Source organism: Balaenoptera physalus (genome assembly GCF_965194825.1).
Source record: "Balaenoptera physalus genome assembly, chromosome: X".
Taxonomy (NCBI): domain Eukaryota; kingdom Metazoa; phylum Chordata; class Mammalia; order Artiodactyla; family Balaenopteridae; genus Balaenoptera; species Balaenoptera physalus.
In genome coordinates, this window is record NC_138903.1 from 42,620,877 (window position 1) to 42,635,400 (window position 14,524).

Genomic DNA, 14,524 nt, shown 5'->3' on the forward strand with positions numbered 1-14,524 from the left:
GAATAGCTAAAACAATTCTGACAACGAATAAAGTGGGAGAAATAAATCTACCTGATTTCAATACTTTTTATTTAACTATGGGAATCAAGACAATGTGGTATAGATGAAGGGATAGGCACATAGATTAACGGAACAGAATAGAGGACCCAGAAACAAGCATAGTCAACTAATTTTTTTACAAAGGTACAAAAACAATTCAATGTCTTTTCAACAAATGGTGCTAGAGTAATAGGACACTCATAAGCAAAAAACAAACAAACAAAAATGAAACAAAAACCAAAAATGAATCTCATTCTTAATATCACATTTTATAAAAAATTAACCCAAAATGAATCATAGATTTATATGTAAAATGTAAAACTATAAAACTGTTGGAAGACAACAGAAGAGAAAATCATCAGGACTTAGGGCTTAGTGAAGAGTTCTTAGATATGACACCAAAAACATAATCTTTTAAAAGAAAAAATAGATAAATTTGACTTCATCAAAATTAAAAATTGTGGCTCTACAAAAGACACTCTTAAGAGGATGAAATGACAAGCTGCAGACTGAGAGAAAATATTCACAAACCCCTTATTTGACAAAAGACTCATATCTATAACATAATAAGAACTCTCAAAATTCAACATTGAAGAAACAGACAACCCAATTAGAAAATGGGCAAAAGACATGAATAGACATTTCACCAAAGAGAATATATGGAGGGCAAATAAGCACATGAGAATATGTTCAACATCCACAGACAAGCATATTTTAACATCTATATGGAAAGGCACAGCCCCTAGAATAGCTAAACCAGTCTTGAAGAAGAATAAAGTGGGAGAATCACTCTAATAGATATTAAAGCTTACTGCATGCGTACAGTAATCAAGACTGTGGTTTTGGCAGAGGGACAGACACAGATCAATGGAACGGAATAGAGGATCCAGAAATAGCCCCACATAAGTATGGCCAACTGATATTTTTACAAAGATGCAAAACAAGTCAATGGTGCTAGAACAACTGTACATTCAGGGCAAAAAGAACCTCAACCTAAACCTCACTCCTTACACAAAAATTAACTCAAAATGGATCACAGACTTAAATGTAAAATGTAAAACTATAAAATTTTTAGAAAAAACATAGGAGAAAATCTTTAGGATTTAGGGCTAGACAGAGTGTGGTATGATAAGAAATATATATTTGGTTTTTGTTCCTGGCACAGATCTCTTAAAAGCCCTGAGATTTCTTAAGTGATAGGAGTGATAAGAGCATCTTTTGTTAGTTTGTTATTCCTTACAAGCCCCTTCCAACGATGCCTGAGTTTATGCTGATGAAGGGACTCTTGGTGGGTTCTTAGATAACTTTAGGGTGGGGGCTGGTTGCCAAAGGAACCAATCATTTGGTTACAGGGCTTGATTAGACGGTTGAAACTTTCAGTCCCACTCCCCCACCACCAACTCCCTCCTAGGGAGGGGAGAGGAGCTGGAGATTGAGTTCAATCACCAATGGCCAATGATTTAATCAATGGGGTCTACATGATGGAACCTCCATATAAACCCCTCCAGAAAAATCCCTAAATGATGAGGTTTGGAGAGCTTCCAGGTTGAACACAGATGTGCTGGGAGGAAGGCATGTCCAGAGAGGGCATGGAAGCTCTGTGCCTCTCCCCCCATACCTTGCCCTGTGTATCTCTTCCATCTGGCTGTTCCTGAGTTGTGTCCTTTATAATAAACTGGTAAACATAGTGTTTTCCTGATCTCTGTGAGCTATTCTAGCAAATTATTGAACCTGAAGAAGAGGCCCTGGGAACCCCCAATTTATAGCCGGTAAATCAGAAGTATGGGTGGCCTGGGACTTGCAGTGACTGGCATCTGAAGTGGGGGCAGTCTTGTGGGATTGAGCCCTTTAACTTATGGGATCTGATGCTAACTCCAGGTAGGTAGTGTCAAAATTGAATTGAATTGTTGGACATTCAGTTGCTGTCAGAGAATCAGAGAGTGACAAAGTTTTTAGACTGGACACCAAAAGCATAATCCATAAAAGGAAACACTGATAAACCGGGTCTTGCCAAAAATTTAAAAACTTTTGCTCTGAAAAAGACCAGAGGATGGAAAGGATGAAGAGGATGAAAAGCCAAGCTACTGACTGGGAAAAATACTTGAAGACAACATATCTGACAAAAGACTGGTATCTAGAATATGTAAAGAACTCTCAAAACTCAACAGTAAAATCATCCAAACAATTCAATTAGAAAATAGGCAAAATGCATGAACAAACATTTCACCAGAGGATATACAGATGGCAAATAAGCATATGAAAAGGGGTTCCGTATTATTTATCAGGGAAATGAAAATGAAAACTACAATGAGATATCACTATACATATATCAGAATGGCTAAAATAAAAAATAGTGACAACACAAAATGCTGGTGAGGTTGCAGAAAAACTGGATCTCTCCTACACTGCCGGTGGGAAACGGTTTGGTAGTTTCTTATAAAACTAAGCATGCAATTACCATACGGCCCAGCAATAGTACTCTTGAGCATTTATCCCAGAGACATGAAAGCTTATATTTACACAAAAAATCTGTACATGAATGTTCATAGCAGCTTTACTGGTAATAGCTCAAAACTGGAATCAGTCCAGATGTCCTTCAACAAGCGACTGGTTAAACAAACTGTGGTACATCCACCCCAAGGAGTGCTATTCAACAAGAAAAAGGAATGAACTGTTGATACTCACTCTACTTGGATGGTTTTTAAGAACATGATGCTAAGTGAAAAAAGCCAACCTCAAAAGTTTATATACTGTATGATTTGATTAATGTAACAATTTTGAAATGACAAAATTTTAGACATGGAGCACAGGTTAGTGGTTTCCAAGGGTAGTGGAGACAGGAGGGAAATAGGTGTGGTTATAAAAGGGCAACACTAGGGATCCTTGTGATGTTGGAACTGTTCAGTATTTTGACTATGGTGATGGATACACAAACCTACACAGGTGATAAAATTGTATAAAACTCGGTACACGCATATACACATACATGTATGAGTAAAACAGGAAATCTGGATAAGATGGTTGAATTGTATCAAGGTCAAAATTCTGGTTGGCATATTATACTTTAATTTTGTAAAATGTCACCATTGGAGGAAACTGGGCAAAGTGCACAAGGGATCACTTTGTATCGTTTTTTACAACTGCATGTGAATCTATATCTCAAAATATATTTTAAGTAAAAAAAAATTTTTAAGGACGTTCAATGTCAATGTTTAAAAAGATGTTCAAAGCTTTTGTACAGTAAAGGAAGCCATCGACAAAACGAAACGACAACCTACTGAATGGGAGAAAATATTTGCAAATGAGGTGACCGATAAGGTATTAATATCCAACATATATAAACAGCTCGTACAACTCAACATCAAAAAAACAAAAAAACCAATTAAAAAATGAGCAGAAGAACTGAATAGACATTTTTCCAAAGAAGAAATGCAGATGGCCAACAGGCACATGAAAAGATGCTCAGCATCACTAATCATCAGGGAAATGCAAATCAAAACCACAATGAGATATCACCTCACACCTGTCAGAAGAGCTATTATCAAAAAGTCTACAAATAACAAATGTTGGCAAGTTTGTGGAGAAAAAGGAACCCTTGTACACTGTTGGTGGGAATGTAAACTGGTGTAGCCACTGTGGAAAATGGTACGGAGGTTTCTCAGAAAACTAAAAATAGAACTACCATATGACCCAGCAATTCCACTCCTGGATATATATCTGAAAAAAACAAAAACACTAATTCGAAAAGATACATAAACCCCAATGTTCATAGCAGCACTATTCACAGTAGCCAAAACATGGAAACCACCTGTGTCCATCAACAGATGAATAGATAAAGAAGATGTGATATATATATATAATGGAATACTACTCAGCCATAAAAAATAATGAAATTTTGCCATTGCAGCAACATGGATGAACTTGGAGGGCATTATGCTAAGTGAAATAAGTCAGACAGAGAAAGATAAATACTGTATGATATTGCTTATATGTGGAATCTAAAAAATACAACGAACTAATGAATAAAACAAAAAAAGCAGTGGACTCACAGATATAGAGAACAAACTAGTGGTTACCAGTGTGGGGAAGAGGGGCAATATAGGGGTCTGAGAGTGGGAGGTACAAACTATTGGGTGTAAGATAGGCTCAAAGGTGTATTGTACAACACGGGGAATATAGCCAATATTTTGTAATAACTGTAAGTGGAAAGTAAACTTTTAAAAGTGTATAAAAATAAAAAAAATTTTAAAAAGATGTTCAACGTCATTAGCCATTAAGGAAATGCAAATTAAGACAATGATGATATAATCACTGCATACCTATTAAAACAGCTAAAAATGTTTTAAATAGCGACAATACCAAATTCTGGAGAAAATGTAGAGAAATGATCTCTCATATGTTGTCAGTGGGAATGTAAAGTGGTACAGACACTCTGGAAAACAGTTTGGCAGTTTCTTTAAAAAAGTGACCCAGCAATTGCACTTCTGGGCATTCATTCTAGAGAAATGAAATCTTACATGTACACAAAAATATGTACAATTGTTCATAGCAATTTTATTTGTAATAGCCTCAAACTGGGGACAACCAAAATGTCCCTCAGTAGATGAATAGTTAAACAAACTGTAGTACATCTATAATATGGAATAATACTCAGCAATAAAAAGAAATGAACTATCATTACAACGATAGTTGTAAGGATGGTTTTCAAGGACATTATGCTGAGTGAAAAAAAAAAATCTCAAAGGCCACATACTGCATGGTTCCATTTATATAACATTCTCAAAATAACAAAATTATAGAGATGGAAAACAGATTATTGGTGGCCAAAGGTTAGGGATGATGGTGGGGGTGAAAAGTATAAAAAGGGTAATAGCTCTGTATCTTGATTGTGGTGGTCATTACACGAATCTACACACATGGCAAAATGACAAGGAATTAGGCACACACATTGTACCAATGTTAAATTTTTATACTGTATTATGATTTTGTAAGATGTAACTATTGGGGGGAACTGGGTAAAGGGTACATGGGATTTCTCTGTCTTATGTTTGCAACTTCGTATGAATCTATAATTATTTCATAATAAAGAGTTTTTAAAAATCACAATTACCCTGGGAGATTTTATTATAATATAATGGGTCAAGTAGACCAAAAAAGAAGTAAAGAGGATTTGAAAAATATAATCAATGCTAGATTTAATTCTGTCCAATTAATATACTCTTCTTTTAAACTCATGGCACAGTTAAAAAAAACTTTTTAAATTGTGTAACTTGGACTCAAAGAAAAAAATATTGATATTTCTTAAAAATTAGAGTTTTGGCAGGCTATATTGACAACAATCCTACAAAAATCAGAAATATAGAATCAAAATTGCTAAGAGACTATGTCTTAAACATCCTCACCACAGAAAAGAAATGATAATTATGTGACAGGATGGAGGTGTTAGCTAAAGCTACTGTGGTAATCATGTCGTAATTTATAAATTTATAAACATACCAAATCAAAACACTGTATACCTTAAACTTACACAATGTTATATGACAATTATATTTCAATAAAAAAGAAATATAGAATAAAAAGATAACCAAATGACCAAAACTAGTTTGCAATTAAGAAATAGTCTCTACAGATACAAACTACTACACATAAAATAGATAATAAGAATTTACTGTATAGCACAGGGAACTATATACAATATCTTGTAATAACCTATAATGGAAAATAATCTGAAAAAATATATATATAACTGAATCACTTTGCTGTACACCTGAAACTAACACAACATTGTAAATCAACTATACTTCAATTAAAAAAAAGAAAGAAAGAAATATTCTCTAAGTAGAGTGATGATTACTAGGGGCTGGGGGGTGGGGGAAATGGGGAGATGTTGGTCAAAGGGTACAAACTTCCAGTTATAAGATGAACAAGTTCTGAAAATCTAAGGTACAACATGGTGATTTTTGCTAATGATACTGTATCATATACTCAAATATTGTCTAGAGAGTAGATCTTAAATGTTCTTATCACACACACACACAAAGTGGTAATTATGTGACATGATGGAAGTGTTAGCTAACACTATGGTGATAATCATTTTGCAATATACAAATGTATCAAATCAACACACTGTACACCTTGAACTTATACAATGTTATATGTCAAGTATGTCTCAATAAAGCTGGGGGAAAAAGAAATATTCTCTAAACATGGCAGGATTGGGACTTCCCTGGCGGTCCAGTGGTTAAGACTCCATGTTTCCATTGTAGGGGGCGCGGGTTCGATCCCTGGTCAGTGAACTAAGATCTCACATGCCACATGGTGCAGCCAATAAATAATTAAACAAACAAACAAACAAACATGGCAGAATTGAAGATAAATTCAATAATAAAATTATAAACTTCATACCTAATTTTGAGACATGGCTAAAGTTATATTTAAGGGATATTTTAGCCTAAAATGTTTTTAATATTTAAAAAGAAAAGCCAAAGATAAATGAATTAAGTGCTAAACTTAAGAAATTAGAAAAAGAAAATAAAATATTCATGAGAAACCTGATAAAGGTAAAAGAGAAGGAAATATACATGTACACACACACACACTTACATCTCACACATATATTCACACAATTTTAGGAATGAAAAAGGAACTACTACCACAGATGTGGAAATGACCAGAATAATTTAAGCATTATATGTGGCTCTATGAAAATATAAAATCCCTAGCAAACATAAACCACCAAAATTAAACCCCCCAAAAGAAGAAATCTGTAAAGACCAGTAATCAGAGAAAATAAAATAATTAAAATTTACCATTTTAAAAGGCACCAGTTCTAAGTGTGTTTATAGCTGAACTTTAAAAAGAAGATAATTTCTATGCCATTTTAACATATAAAAAGATAGAGGGCTTCCCTGGTGGCGCAGTGGTTGAGAATCTGCCTGCTAATGCAGGGAACACGGGTTCGAGCCCTGGTCTGGGAAGATCCCACATGCCGCGGAGCGACTAAGCCCGTGAGCCACAACTACTGAGCCTGCGCGTCTGGAGCCTGTGCTCCGCAACAAGAGAGGCCGCGATAGTGAGAGGCCCGCGCATCGCGATGAAGAGTGGCCCCTGCTTGCCACAATTAGAGAAAGCCCTCGCACAGAAACGAAGACCCAACACAGCCATAAAAATAAATAAATAAATAAATATTAAAAAAAAAAAGATAGAAATCTCCTGAATTCCTTTTAAAAACTGCCATAACCTTAATACCAACACATGTTAAATATAGTACAAAAAAAGAAAAAAGAAAAGAAAACTATAAGCAGTTTTCTTATAGTGACAAAAATTTTAAATAAAATATTACTAATTCAAATCCAAATGTATCTTATAAGAAAAATTCCCCTTGACCAAAGAGAATTCTTCCAGGAAGGCAAAGATGCGGCCACATTACACGTCAATGTAATTCATTACAACAACCAATTAAAGAGAATAATACCATAAGGCTGTTAATATCAAAAAGCACCTGACACAATTCAGGAGCTATCCCTAATAAAAATACAAATTAAAATAGGAACATTAAAGAACTGTGTAAATATTACAACAACTACCCCCAAAATCACCAGAAAACATTATGCTAAAAAAAATGCCCAGATAAAAAGACTTAATATCATTAAAATGGCAATATTCCCCTAAATGTTGTACAGGTTCAACACAATCTCTATCAAAATCCCAGTGGCATTTTTGCAGAGGGTAACGAGCTGATCCTAAAATTCAGATAGAAATGCAAGGAACCTTCACTAACCTATTCACTATTCAGTGAATAGCCAAAATACTGAATAAGAACATAGTTGGAGGACACACATTTCTCTATTTCAAAACTTGCTACAAACCTACATAAATCAACACAGTATGGTACTGGCATAAAGGAGGCATATAGATGAATGAAATAGAATTGAGAGTTCAGAAATAAGCCTTTACACTCATGGTCAGTTGATTTTAGATAAGGGTTTCAGTACAATTCAATGGGGAAAGGAACATCTATGACATCAAAAGCACAAGCAACTGGGATGAAGTGAGAGAGTGTCATGGACATATATACACTACCAAATGTAAAATCAATAGCTAGTGGGAAGCAGCCAAATAGCATAGGGAGACCAGCTTGGTGCTTTGTGTCCACCTAGAGGGGTGGGATAGGGAGGGTGGGAGGGAGACGTAAGAGGGAGGGGATATGGGGATATATGTATATGTATAGCTGATTCACTTTGTTATACAGCAGAAACTAACACAATAATGTAAAGCAATTATACTCCAATAAAGATGTTTTTAAAAAGCACAATCAACAATAACAAAAATAGATAAATTAAACTTCATAAAAATTAAAAACTTTTGTGCTACAAGGTCACCACCAAGAAAGTGAAAAGACACCCATAAAATGGGAGAAAATATATGCAAATCACATATCTGACCAGGGACTTGTATCCAGAATATATAAAGGATGCTTACAACTCAATGATACAAAGACAAATAATCCAATTAAAAAATAGGCAAAGAATTTGAACCGACATTTCTCCAGAGAAGACATACAAATGGTCAATTAAACATATTGTCTTAGTGTGTTCAGGCTGCTGTAATGAACTACGATAAACTGGGTGGCTTAAACAGCAAACATTTATTTCTTACAGTTCTGGAGGCTGGGAAATCCAAGCTCAAACGTCAGCATGTTGGGTGTCTGGTGAGAACCTGCCTCCCAATTCATAGATGGCTATCTTCTTGTTGTGTCCTCACATGGCAAAAGGTGGAAGGGGGCTCTCTGAGGTCTCTTTTATAAGGGTACTAATCCCATTCATGAGGTCTCCACCCTCATGACCTAATCACCTCCCAAAGGCCTCACCTCCTTTACCATCACACTGCAGGTTAGGATTTCAACATAGAATGGGAGGGGCACATAAACATTTAGTCCATTGCAAACATGAAAAGTTGCTCAACATTCATTAGGGACATAGAAATCAAAACCACAATGAGATACCACTTCACACCCACTAAGATGGCTAGAATAAAAAAAAAGACTTGTTAAGTGTTGATGAGGATATGACACATTGGAACCTTCATATATTGCTGTGGGATGTAAAATGGTGCAGGTTTTTTGAAAAATAGTTTGGCAGTTCTTCAAAGGTACCATACGATCTAGCAATTCCACTTCCGAGAGAAATGAAAACATACGTCTACACAAAAACTTGTACACAAATGTTCACATCAACATTATTCATAGTAGCCAGAAAGTGAAAACAGCCCAAATGTCCATCAGCTGATGAATGGATAAACAAACTGTGGTATATCCATACAAAGGAATATTATTCAGTAATAAAGAATGAAGTACTGATACATGCTATAGCATGGATGAATCTTAAAAACATGCTAAGTGAAAGAAGATAGTCACCAAAGATCATATATTGTTTGATTCCATATGTATGAAAGGTCTAGAATAGGCAAATTTATAGAAACAGAAAGTAAATTAGTGGCTGTCTGCAGCTGGAGGTATGGGGTGGGAATGAGGAATGAGTACGATGTTTCCTTTTGGGGTGATGAAATGTTCTAAAATTGGATTATGATGGTGGTTTGCACAACTCCTTGAATATACTAACAACCATTGAATTGTAAGCTTTAAATGGTGAAGTTTATGGTAGCTGAATTATATCAGTAAAGCTGTTAGGAAAAAAAAAGATCATGTAGCTAATAAGTGGCCATGCAGGATTTCAAACCCCGTATCTGGAAAGGTGAAGGTATTCAACAAATGTTTGTTGAATGAATGAATGAATACCCTTCACTTTCAAATTAGCAACAAGATAGGGATACTCTCTATCAAGTATCACTCAACATTGTTCTGAAAGCTCTAGTTAATGCAATAGGAGAAGATGAAGTAATCAGAATAAATATTTGAAAGGAAGAGAGAGTATCATTGTTAATTGGATGTGACATGATATTATATCTAGGAAAACTAAGAGACCATAAAAGGCAACTGGAATTCACATGAGAATGTGATAGCTGGATTGGATAAGAAATAAAATACAAAAAAGAAATAAAAATTAAAAAATTTATATATTTTTTCCTATGGAAATAGAGAAATGTGCTATTCACTGTGATGATATCAAATTTAAAATATCTAAGAATGAACTTTTCAAAAAAGGTTCTGAATCTATAAGAAGAAAATTTAAAAATAGTTTTAATGGTTGCTTTTGAAGTGAAATAAAATGGTTTTAACATTCATATAGAAGAATAAATGCTAAAAAAGATTAAAGAAAACAACCGAAAAAAAAAAAAGGAACAGTGAGGGGATTAGCACTATTCAATATTAAAAGTATTTCTAAAGTCAAAACAATTTTTTGAAAGGGAGTAGATACATATATCAGAAGAAAAAATAGAGTTCAGAAATAGAACGATATACATTTGGGAATTTATGTGACAAAAGTGGCATTTAACTGAGTTAGAAAAGGGTGTTTATTTAATGATTGGTGCTGGCAAATTTTCTATCCAAATGGAAAATAGAAACTTTGATCTCATCTCACACCACACACCAGAATTTTCCGTTGGATTACAATTTAACTTTAAAACAATAAAAATTTAAATTTAAGGCATGTATTTATTTAAGCACAAAGCAGGAAGAACCCACTAGGCAAGACACGATATTCAGAACTTGTTAAGGAAAAATTACCTAATCAGATAATTATTTTTTCTAATTATATGTGAATACACCTTTCAAAAATCAAGATAAAAGAGAGATAAAGGGAAAAAATTACAATAAATGACAGAAGGTTAATATCCACAAATTAGTAAGACAAACTACATAAAGAAAAAAAAGAGCAAAGGATATGAAAATGTTTTAAAATACATTTCAAAGGCCAATAAATATGAAAAGATATTCAGCCACCAGTTGTCAGGAAAATGCACATCAAGGTAAGCTACATACTGTTGTGTTTGGCCCTCAGAATGGCAGAAATTAAAAAGTGCAGCAACATTCAGTGTGGGAGATGATTTTGGAATGAGCCCTTTTATATGTTGCTGGTGGGAGTTGCAATTTTACAAAAGTTTTGGACTTAAATTTCAGTACATACCATCCACTTCAAGGAACGTCCATTCCTGCAACTAATAATCACTCAAATGACAGTCTCTGGCTATAATTTAGAAATCAATAACAAAAATTACAACTTTTTGGGAAATCAAAATCTCATAACTAAATAACTAAGGGATCAGAGAGAAAACCACAACAAAAATTAGAAAACATTATTAATAAACTATGGTGGAAATGTTACATATCAACACTTGCGACATGGAGCTAAAGTGTTCTTAGAGAAAAATTCATGAACTTAATGCTTATACTGTAAAAGAAAATGATTGAATATTAATGAGATAAGCATTCAATTTAGGAATTTAAGAATAAGAATAAAAGAAAAAACCCAAAGAAAAGAAAGAATGAAATCAAGGGCAGAAACTAATGACACAGAAAACAAAGATACAGGAGGACCAAGAAGGTCAAAGGTAGGTTTTTGAAACAATCCCATCTCAATCCTAAGATCACCTATCACTGACCCCATGAAGCAGGATATCTGATTCCACAGGCCCCTCTATCACTATCACTAGTCCCAAAGAAACGTTATCATTCATCCCACAGAGCTCCATCACTCACACCACAGAAACCTTGACCATCCACCCAATAAACCCCATCATATACCTCATAGACTCTGCAACACTCATCCCGCGGCCCTCATCACTCACCTCAAAAATTCTCCATCACTCACTCACTCATTCACTCTCCATTACTCACTCCACAAGCTCTCCATCATTCACTCCACAGACCACCCATTACTCTCCTCAAAGACCCTCATCACTTACCCCACTGAACTCCCATCATTCGTCTCACAGACCCCTCCATCACTTACCCCACTAACCCCCTATGACACCCCACAGAACCCCCATCATTCGCCCCACAGGAACTCCAGCACTAACCCCAAAGAGCAGACATCACACCTCCGAGACTGTATCACTCACACCACAGTCCCCATTCCTCACTGCACTTACGCCTGACCACTCACCCCACAAACCTCCATCGCTTATCCCACAGACTCAGTCACTTACCCCACATCCATCAGTGGCCTCCAAGGGTCCTCATCACTCACCCCACAGACTCCTCATCGCTCACCTCACCGATGCCCGCTGCTCACCCTACAGACCCTGCATCACTATGACCCCACAGACCCCCCAATACTCACCCCACAGACTACCTATTACTTTCCCTACTGCCCCCACCATTCACCCACAAACCCCTGTCACTCTACGCACCTCCTCATAAGTGACTCCAGAGAAGCCCCATCACTCACCCCACAGAGTACCATCACTGAGCCCGAAAGCCATGTCGTAACACCCCCATAATTATGTCAACGTTCTACTGTCCTAAATCGCCGCCTCTGCTAAACTCAGTCCCGGAACCAGAAGTACTGAAACTGCCTCTGCGGGACTCTCACGTTTCTGGACTTCGCACTGCACATGCTCAGTGTCGGCACGGAAGCGGCCGTTAGCCCCCAATTACACTGGGTGCACTCACGAGGTGTCAGTGCGTGTGCGTGTCTGTGTGTGTCGGAGGAGAGGCGGGCTTTCCGATTTTCTTTAGTGACTTTGTCAGGCCACTAACATGGCTGTCCCCTTGGGAGTGTCTCTCCGGGAGTCGCCATCTTGGGAGGGTGGGCATCTCTGCTGCGCCGGAGCCGGCGGTCCCCCGCCCGACCTTCCCCGGTGGGGTTTCCCGGGAGCCGATCGGGCCCAGCAGATCCGCCTGCGGATCCCGGACTCCTCCCTCCTGCGCCGCATACTCCACCATTACCCCGAGGCGCGGGCCTGGCGCCTTCCCTTCTCTGCGCTCGGGGCCCCGCCCTCAGGCCGTATCCCCCGGGAGTCGCGGCATCTTCGCGCGTTGCAACCCCCCTTGCCCCTCTCCCCCATCCTAGCTAGAAAGACACCTCCAAGGCACCGGCCCAGACACTGGCCGGCCCCCGCCCCAGCCGCCGCTCCACTTCTCGGGGTGCGGAACGGCCCCCGATCGGCGCAGGCGGCTCGCGGCGGCAGGGCCCAGGGCGCCGCTACGTGCCCACCTGACGGCGCCTCTGTCCACCCGTCGGCTGGGGGCATCGCCCGGCTCTGGCTGTCACCGACCCTGGGTAGTTGCCACGGGGGGAATAGTACGTGTCAGATTTAGGCCAGGAAGCGGAAGTCGCCCGCAGCGAGAGTTTAACCACTCTGGGCGCAGGGAGCTGAGGTGATTGAGCGCCAGAAACCAAGCATCTGTGCAGGGAGCCATTGAGCTGGGCGGGGGGGCCGGGGGGGGGGCTTGTGACATCAGTGGTGGGGCACGTCATCCAATTTTTTAAAAACTCGAGTAATCAGCCTTCCCAGTTTCCTTATAGAAGCATGAAGTTTAAACTTCTTTTCTAAAGATCCAAGTTTTGATTTGTTGCAGTTTCATTAGTGTTCAGTTTCAAGTGCTAATTTGTAATTTTCCCCCGTTTGACCCAAGAATTATTTAGAAGTCCAGTGTCGAACATGCAAAAATTCTCCGAGACTCAAATGTCAAGGGAATGGTGACTTTATTCAGGCTGCTGCGACAAGAACAACCCTGCGCAGTGTCTCCTGGAGCATGGAGAGTTTTATATGGGATAGGAATTTTATAGAAGGAAACCAAAGCAGCCAAGTGCCAGCTGCAAGTTTGGTGGGCTTTGGTCCGCAGGTGGAATGCTGCTGAAGGGAGCTGTTTTTGATTTGGCCCATCTCATTCTTTTGTATCCTGTTCTCATACTTAATGATTAAAGAAGGAACTTAGAGGGAGTGCAGAAAATTTTACAGTTCCTAACACCATTTTTCATTTCCTCAAACACAAAGTTAATCTCGATGTTAGTGATTTCTAACTTAATTGCACTGTGATCTGAGAATGTTGTCTGAATGATGTGGAGTTGAAATTTGTTGAAATTTGCCTTAAGGTTCAAGTACAGGCCCAGTTTTCAAAAATGTTTCATCTCTTGATTGAAAAAACCGTATATTTTCCAGTAGTTGGGTTTAGTGTATATGTTTATTGGTTCAAGCTTGTTAGTTGGGCTGTTTAAAATGTGTATATTGTTCCTCTTTGCTATACACTTGAAACTAACACAACACTGTAAATCAACTATACTCCAATAAAAATTTTTTTTAAATGTGTATATCATTCCTGATGATTTTCTTCTGCTTGCTCCCTGAGTTACTGAGAGAGATTTCCCACTGTATTGATAAGTCAGGGTTTCATTTCACCAGTCAATTTTTGCTTCCTATATTTTTAAGTTTTATTATTAAATACAAGTAAGACTATTGTGTTGCTGAATAGATACAGCGAAATAACTTCCCCAAAAGATTTTTAACATTTCCTACTCCCACTAGCAAAATATGAGTCCATCAAGGCAAATCTTCTCTAGCACTGAATGTTGATGCTCTA

At 37.7% G+C, this 14,524-nt stretch overlaps 1 protein-coding gene across 6 annotated transcripts in view; it reads right to left on the bottom strand.

Annotated features, from left to right (window-relative positions):
- The window catches only part of ZNF41 (zinc finger protein 41), a 55,513-nt gene extending 41,919 nt beyond the window's left edge, over positions 1-13,594 (bottom strand). For 2 of the 6 annotated variants that reach the window (XM_082446413.1, XM_082446418.1), the window contains exon 1: positions 13,158-13,294. Coding sequence is in view for 1 of the 6 variants with exons in the window: in XM_082446412.1 (XP_082302538.1) it covers positions 13,158-13,421 (264 nt within the window). In the remaining 5 variants the exon portion in view is untranslated. The other 4 variants (XM_082446412.1, XM_082446414.1, XM_082446415.1 and 1 more) reach the window with 4 other exon arrangements.
- Positions 13,595-14,524: the final 930 nt, after the last annotated feature.